The 8,586-nt window shown below is 38.9% G+C and overlaps 1 protein-coding gene across 1 annotated transcript; it reads left to right on the top strand.

Moving 5' to 3' along the window:
• The first annotated feature begins 7,087 nt into the window (after positions 1-7,087).
• Positions 7,088-7,851, top strand: LOC119561141 (NADH-quinone oxidoreductase subunit B 2). The gene has a single exon (XM_037875043.1). The coding sequence runs from the start codon at positions 7,165-7,167 to the stop codon at positions 7,801-7,803; it is 639 nt and encodes a 212-aa protein (XP_037730971.1). The 5' UTR covers positions 7,088-7,164; the 3' UTR covers positions 7,804-7,851.
• Positions 7,852-8,586: the final 735 nt, after the last annotated feature.

Below are 8,586 nucleotides of genomic sequence, written 5' to 3' on the forward strand. Positions count from 1 at the left end.
ATATGCAATGTTTTTTTCTTAGATTTTAAGTTAAGATTTCAAAATCACAAACCCTTAAGAGTATAAAACGATTTTATAAATTATAATTGCAAGTGCAGAACCCATTTAAATTTAAATTGAGTTACTTAATCCCCAACATGTGTTCATATTTAATAGCTAATTATGCTGCATTGCATACGATCTCTTTCCAGCGAGTCCTATTATTTTCACGACCTAACCCTTTCCATTTGGCTAACGATCTGTAAGTGTTAAGACATAAATTACGAACCGCCTGGAACATGACAGCGCTACAAAATGTGGACTCTTTCGAACAGGCCCCCAAAACAAATGGCCGGCCACCCCTTTGGCTGGCATCCAAGCATGATTAGTGTCAATTTTTGTCACTTTAATAGCCTCGTTTATGCGCCTCGAGCCCTTTGGGCTAAAGACGTTCGTTCGACTGCATTAAAAAAGGAAGTGTGCCCTATAAAATAGGCCAAAAAAGGCCGCACAACAGCAGCGCGACGTTTTCATTAATAGACGCTCGAATATCAAAGTGAAAAACTTCAGAGTCGAGCCGCTACGCCCGCCCCATTAAACCACAAAATTTATTGCGCCAACTAAAACGAAATCTCGGCGTGTATCTGACATCCAAAAAAGGGAACGGGGCATATGGTGAGGTTGGCACTCCCGTTCGGTATCCCAATCCGCGATCCTTAAACACCCGCGGGAACAACTTAATTCAAGTGTTGTCACTTTGTCGTCTGAACACAAAATGCTGAAAACGCTGCTCATTAATTTTCAAGTGTAACTTTTATTAGGTATTTAAATGCGTGTGAGCATCAGGCCAATGGCAACATGCCATTATGCCGCATCCCATAAATTCGTCGGGCGGTGCATCTTTTTATGCCACTTCATATATTTATGCCTATGCTGTAGCATTTGGCCACATGTTGCAGTCGCCCCAGCCAGCGTGTCGCACATACTTGAGATTGCATTAGTCGGTTTACACCCCCCGAAAAAATATATATATATGCGATTGGGGGAACATCTCAGGAGGAGGAGGAAAACCCTGGATGGGGAGAACACTTCAGGGGAGCGGAGAGTGATCAATGCCGCCTCATCTGCCCGTTCACAACCCATTGCATTAATAATCCATAACGCCGGGATCGGGGAATAGAGATGATAGCGTGAGTCTTGCCTAGAACTAATCTTAAAATGTGTTAAAAAATGTATGGAATAATATTCGATAAATGTGTAAATAAAAAATCTTATAAAGGGAATGATAATTAATATTACAAATCTAAGTTTTAGAACAAACTTTCCATCGTCCTAGATGATAAATATAAATTTTATTAGTTTATATTTTAGAAAATTGGATCCATGAAAATGAATTAAAATGATTTTTGTCGGATTGTCGTACTTGTCATGACTCTTAAATTTTAAAGGTGACTACTATCATTTTGTTCTTTACAATAGAATACATTTTTATATTTATTTATTTTATAGTCTTGAACTATTAGTTCATCTCTAGTTGCCACCCACGGAAGAAAGCATCTGAACTATCCTGGCCTAGTGTCGATAAATCAAGACTCCGAGTGGATGGAAGCAAACGAGATGAGACACCTTCACTTCACTTCGGAACATGGAGAGTCCCAGTCCCTACTCGAAAGTCGGGTGAAATATTGTCGCTGCTAATGCTGTTAATGAAACAACGTAATTATATATTAGGAGGGGACGCACGGATATATAGAGCACCCTACTTAGGGGAAACTCCGGGTCGCGGAGCACATTAATTATCCGCCGGAGAGCGGAAAAGTGAAAGTGCGGTCGAAAAGAAAATAATACAAGCCAAAAGCAAGCAAACGGAAAACAAAGACAAATACAAATGTTGGGGGTAAGTGATGTGAATGTGACATAATGTATTAAAAGGATTTTGTGTGTTTTACATAATAACCACAACAAGCGGTTCAAAGAAGCCGACTTGGCTTGAGTTTTTAAAGGGTGTGGAAAAAATTGAAGGCAGTGTTTAGTCCCATTAAGTGAAATTAAAAAATAGCAAGATAAATTATAGAAAAATATATTCAAAAATGATACTGCTTCGATACCATAGCACAAAAAAAGGCAAGAGCTAAAAATACGTCAAACTGTTTTAAAATAGTTTTACTTCCTTTTTCCTGTCGTATATTTCTCCAATATTTACTGTATTAGCCCCCAAGATGAAGCTGTTGATCGAATTATTCGCAAGTTAAGCAGAACAGTTAGTTGAAAGCAGCAGGCGGTCGGAACGCCCCCAACAAAAGGCGGAGGTGTTACGGTTGAACTCATCTGAACTCGAGCGAAAAGTCGACGAGCGTCTGTTTTGTTTTTGCCCCGCGGCGTGTGTCATGCGCTTAGATAACATTGTCATTAATCGTTCGTAATTAATTATCGGCTCTGGTTGGGGCTTTATTTTAAAGTAGTTATTATTATAACGAACTGTCAACACCTACTTATACAGAGATGTGGAGCTGCTGGCCCGCCCTGTTGCCCTGGCTTTTTCCTTCCTTGTTGGAGCTGTCTGTTTAGCATTTTATTAGCATAATCTGGTTGTGTATTTCGCTTATTATAATATTTATTTCATTTCTATTTCAAAAATATTTTTATAGTAAATATTATTTTAAATTTACAATAACAAACATATAGATTCCTTATTTTTTCTAGTTTTTCAAGCATTTTCACTACGGTGATAAAGATATTTTAGTTTTATGAACCTTTCTGTAATGGATTGCAACTCTTAAATGTAAAAATACAATATATGATAAAAACTGCTTATAAGGTTCATAATATCCTAGTTTTCTATGGCGATAGCTAGCATTTGTTAATGATTTTTTTTTTCCTTTTTTCTCCCAAACTGGCATCTCTGCCTCCCCATCTCCCATTTGGGTGGTCGGACACTCTGACTGACGGTGGCCCGCCTCGAAAAGTTGAAAACTCGTTTGCCCCATTCCCGGCATGTGTAAATGTATGTTAATTCGTCGATCGTTAAATACGAAAATTTGTTGGTTTTATTGTCAGCTGGGTTTTGGCTTTTTGTCTTTTGCATCTTTAATTGGTTAACCATATGGTTTCGATCTGATTTGTTAGCGTTAACCTGTAACTTGGCTTTGGCTTCTTGTGTGGGGTTGTTAAATTAGCGTTTATCAGACGAACATTAAGGCTTAATTGCGGCTTATCGTTGGCTGTAGCAAGTTGGGGGATTGAAAATCATGAAAATACAAAACAATTTTCTTAGTTTTATGGGAATGGAGTTGGTTTGGTATAATACTGCTACACTTTCGATTCTTTGAAGTGGAAAAAGCAAGCATCAATTGCACTACTTTGTTGCACAAAATCATCAACTTGGTCAACACTTGGCATTTGTTTCGGTTTCTCCTCCCCCATTTTAAGAAAACATTGGCACAATTGGAATTTAATGGAGTCAATTTGGTGCTTGGTGATGCATAAACTGGCCAAAACCAATGGTTTGGTGTGAGTTCTGTTGAATGCAAAGAGATCCAGAAGTCACAATAAAATCGGAATGCTGGAGATGCTACTACACAGAGAAAAAAACTTTAAATTTAACTTAGAAAATACTATTTGCAAAGAGGTATTTTTTATAACTCTAGCATTTATTATGTAAGCAATCCAACAACGAAGGATTCAATTAAATATGACTTTAACTAAAAATCTATACTTATATATTTCTACTTCCAACGAAATTAAACTTAGTATTTAATGATGTGGTTTATGGTATGTAGTATATTACGTATTTTTTTGATATTATTGGGCTATTAATCACAACCTACTACTAAAAATCCATGGAAAACGTTTATGGAATGCTGGAATATTATAGAAAGCGTTTTACAAAGATGCAATATTATAACTTACGTTTTTTTCTGGATAACAATCTTTCGAATGAGGTTGTTTTTCTCAGTGTGACGTGGCTGAATGTTGCTCCTGTTGCTGATGTTGCTCCTGCGGATGTTGCTGCTGCTGGCCGCTAACAATGCAGATCAAGAGATGAGCGCGTCCATTTCGGTCTGCGGATCGGCCATTGTTCCATTTGGCATGTTGTTTTAGGAGTTCGCTAAAAAGACAAATGTGGTGTGCGGATGCGGATTCGGATGCGGGGGAGTGGGCTGAGTTTCGGTTAGTAAGCCAGCCAGCCAGCGCGTGTTAGTTCCACTCGTTAAGGATTTACGAGCAATTTTTATCACTTTGAGGATCGCTGACAAATCCGGCAACAACAGCAGCAGGCCAGCAGCAGCAGCAGCAGCAACAGCAGCAACAGCAACTGCAACAGCAACAATGCAATGCAACATGCGCATAATAATGGCAAGTTGTCCGGCAGTACACACAGATATATGGTACATATGGCCCATACAGTGGACAGTGGATATATGCTATATGCTATGAGCCATGAGACAGGAAGCGCACTCGGCTGTCTCATCGTTGTCGCTGATGTGGCCAAAAGTGGCCAATAAAACCCCAGCGACGATGTCACCAAGCAGCAGCAGCAACAATTGCATTGCAGCAGCAACTGTTGCTGTTGCAGCGGGCAGAAGTTGCGGCAACGATGACGACGAATTATAGCAAAGTAATCGCAGTGGACTCTGCAGTTGCAACTGCAGCCTTTGTCCATTTTTATCATACCCTTTCAAAGGATAATCCAAAAACAGGTCCTGCTAAAAAAAAAGGAAAATTTAACATATATTAAGAATCAAAATAAAAATGTTTTAGAAACCCTTATTTTTATTTATATCTTAACAATAATCCATGCTATGATCCTTTAAGATAATACATTTTCACACTTCATTTTTCTAAAAAATAAGGAGTTACTCCTTTAAAAAAATTAAAAATAAAATCCAATAAAACCTAAAAAAATGTTACATTTTAATTGATTGCGTTTGTATTATATCTATTTATATTTTCAAGGTAAATTGGTTAAGTATGAACAAATTGTGTTATATTTTTTCAACGGGCGTTTAAAGGTCATCCTTTAATTCCTTAATAGTTCAAGTCGAAAATAAAGTCCTTCAATATATTTTATAAATTTTCTTAGCAGCACCAAGAGTATCCAAGATTTCCCTTGCATTTCTTTTTTCCTTGCCTTTACTTATTTATTTCGCATCTTTCTTTTCTTTGGCTTTTTTTTACATTTTCCTTGGCCAATATCGTTGGCGGCTTTTGGCGTTGATTTCCCTTCCAATTTATGTGACATATTGATTTTAAATTGATGATAGTCTATTTTGCGTTGGCCAGCCATCCGGAGAGGCGAACAAAGCCGAACGAAACCAATTTATTTTAGCCATTTTAAATTGGCATTTTTGCCGGGTACGCAGCATTGGCTGCATTTGGCCAATGGGTTAGAGCCGGGCTCATATATGACTTCATCAGCGGTTTATTGTCGGGGCAGACGAGCTGGCTTTCTGGCTGGGAAAATGCCACTGGGCAGAGTTCCCTGCTCCTGCTGCCGCTCCATTCATAGGTGCGCATTTAAATGCAAATTTAATTCAATTAATGATGCATCAAATGCAGCCAATGCCTAATTGCCATGCGATGATCGTCGTCAGTGGCTGTTCCCTGTCTGCCGTCTCCTGTTTTTTCATTTTATTTATTTTTACTTTTTCTATTGCCCATCCTGAAGGATTCTCTGCAGCTGCCGTTTGACAATATTGATGATTTAGTAGTTGCTGCCGTTTTGTTGTCGTGTCTGTGGCACCATAGGCGTAATTAGACAAGCATTGTGCAAAAGCGTTAATTAAAAACCGCAAAAAGACACAGCAGCCGCAGTGGCAGTTGCCATTTTTCCACCGAGTATTGACTGCCAGCTGCGCCAGCGCCATGACTCCAATCTCACACTTGGAAATATATTTCCACAAGTCATTAAACTTTAGAAGCTAACTATTAATTTGGAATGAATTAAGTCAAAGCCACACTAAAACAGTCAATATTTTACTGATTCCGAAATTGAGTATCTACTCATTTAATGAAAATGGGCTTATCTATTAATTTGTTTTCATCGGAAATACTGGAGCAATAAAACTTTTTTTAATGAGTAAGAAAAAAATCAGAAAAAAATTGGTAATACAAATTTGGTCTAAATTATTGTTTTTTAAGAAAATTTATATTTTACTGAGCAGAAAAATATACCATTTCATTTTAAGGGTCAAGCAAGCACTTTTGAATTAAATCAGGAATTGTTTTTTAAATCTTTTCAAAAACTATTTGTAAAATCCATATTATACTTCTAACAAAGCCAAACTTTTTGAAAAATATCGAATTCCTGAAAAAAAGATAATTAGTGGTTATAGAAATGGTTTAACAGAATATTATAGTATCAGTTTGGACTGGGTTCTTTTTTGCTCAAATCAAGGATGGCTTTCCCTTTTTTATAAATCGGATTTTATATTCCCAGTGTCGATTCCGTAATGAGCTCGAGCATCGATTGCGTAAGTTCTCCGCGGATGCATCTGCTGTCCCCTGTTCCATGTCCCCAGGTCCTCGAGTCCCATTAAATAGCCAAGTACTCAACAGCGGGTTGGCGCTGCTGCAATCAGCTAATAATTTCCTTTTAAATGATCTCGCTTCGAACTGCGATGCTGCATGAATGGAGGCTCCATCTTCATGCGTATTTATGAGCCCAGCGATTCCTGTTCGCTGTCCGCCCAGCACTACTTGGGTTTTTCGATTGATTTTGACGCCAAGCGGTGGCGTTAAGGGGAGCTAAATGGGATTTTGAAGAGCATATGGGAGGTGTCTATATATCTTTAAAAGGGGTCGGGCTGAGGTGTAAACGTATATCGTAAATTCTTAATCGCCTCTTTTATAATATGGCTGAAGATGCTATAAATATTAAAGGCAAGTTTGGTATACAAATAAAAGTTATGGGTCAATTTTTTTATAAAACCTGCCATAGTAATTTATCACATAAGTAATCTCAACTTTAATGTCTAAGCATATTATATGTGGAATATATTTTTATGTGGAATTAAAAGTTAGGAATAAGAAGTAATACATGTATTAAAATTTTGAAATGTATTTCGAGTTTTGTGTCAAACATTATCAGTCTTTATAATATCAGAAAATAAGAAATTAGGTTTTCACATTTTTCAAGTTGCAAGTACATAAGAATTAAATTAAGATCCCTTTAATCTTGTCAGGATGATAAGTTCTTTGAATTTATCCAAGAATGCTGGCAAGCTGTTGCTTTCCCGTATTCCTGCGATCCAATCCCAATGGTCTCGTGACCAGAAGACCATGCCGGTGTACGATTACCGTTGTCAGAATCCCCCAAAATGGGGTTACTCAGCATTTGGAAGGGATCAGAAGACCTGGGGCGAGTGGACCTGTGCCAGGTTGGATGACCTTTTGAACTGGGGCCGCAAGGGATCACTGTGGCCCATGACCTTTGGCCTGGCCTGCTGCGCCGTGGAAATGATGCACATCGCAGCACCTCGATATGATATGGATCGCTTTGGAGTGGTTTTTCGGGCCTCTCCCCGCCAGTCGGATGTACTGATTGTGGCCGGAACTTTGACCAACAAAATGGCACCGGCTTTTCGGAAGGTATATGACCAGATGCCCGAACCAAGATGGGTCATCTCCATGGGAAGTTGCGCCAATGGCGGTGGCTACTATCATTATTCTTATTCGGTGGTTCGCGGTTGCGATCGCATTGTTCCGGTGGATATATACGTGCCCGGATGTCCGCCAACCGCTGAGGCTTTAATGTATGGAATCCTGCAGCTGCAGAAGAAGGTCAAGCGCATGAGGACTCTGCAGATGTGGTACCGGAAGTGAGGAACTAGTTTATAAACAGTTAAGTAAATAAAATGCCAAGGAGTTGCTCTACCAATATCCTGATTTGATTATGCTAATTAATTTTGTATAGTAATATCTTATAATTGTATTGGGTAAAGGTTGGTATATCAGTTTTGTATACTCTCGAAAAAAATATAAGAAAAATAAGGGTCTTACAGTTATTGTTAAGAAAGATCCTAACCTAAGCCGATCTGCTTGACCCAAAACAAAGTCAAAGAGTTAAGCGCATCAGTTCCAGCATCTCCAGTAAATCCTCAGTTCAAAAAGTCGCTTAGTCAGCGAAATAGGGCTCGTGCTCACCTGCACTTGAAGATCTAAGAGGATCGGTTTCAGATCCCTAAAAAGGATCTCTAGAGAGAGACCTGCAGACAATGTCCACAGACAATAAACACTTCTGGCGGCACTCACACTCAAGTGTCGATGAAATATGAAGGGTTCTTGAAACATATGAAAGGATTTCGTTGTTTCTAATTTTTTTCTCGAACAAAAACCGAAAATCCTTTTTGCGAATCTGCCGACACCGAGCACTTGAACTAGGTGGGAACATCATTAAATCCTCGCTCGAGTGCGGCGAGTGCATTAAATTGTGGGACAACTATCGCATTAGTGTAATCCCTGTGCGACACACCCACAAAACTGGGAGAAATTTTTGGGCTGAATGGGATGCTCTCGAGTCTGAAAGACATGAATGAAGGACCTGCCCATTCATTGAGTCTGTGCCAAAGAAAAGGACCTGCACACTCGAAAAATCGAGACAAAAGC

This window comes from Drosophila subpulchrella, chromosome 3R (genome assembly GCF_014743375.2).
Source record: "Drosophila subpulchrella strain 33 F10 #4 breed RU33 chromosome 3R, RU_Dsub_v1.1 Primary Assembly, whole genome shotgun sequence".
In the NCBI taxonomy this organism is placed as follows: domain Eukaryota; kingdom Metazoa; phylum Arthropoda; class Insecta; order Diptera; family Drosophilidae; genus Drosophila; species Drosophila subpulchrella.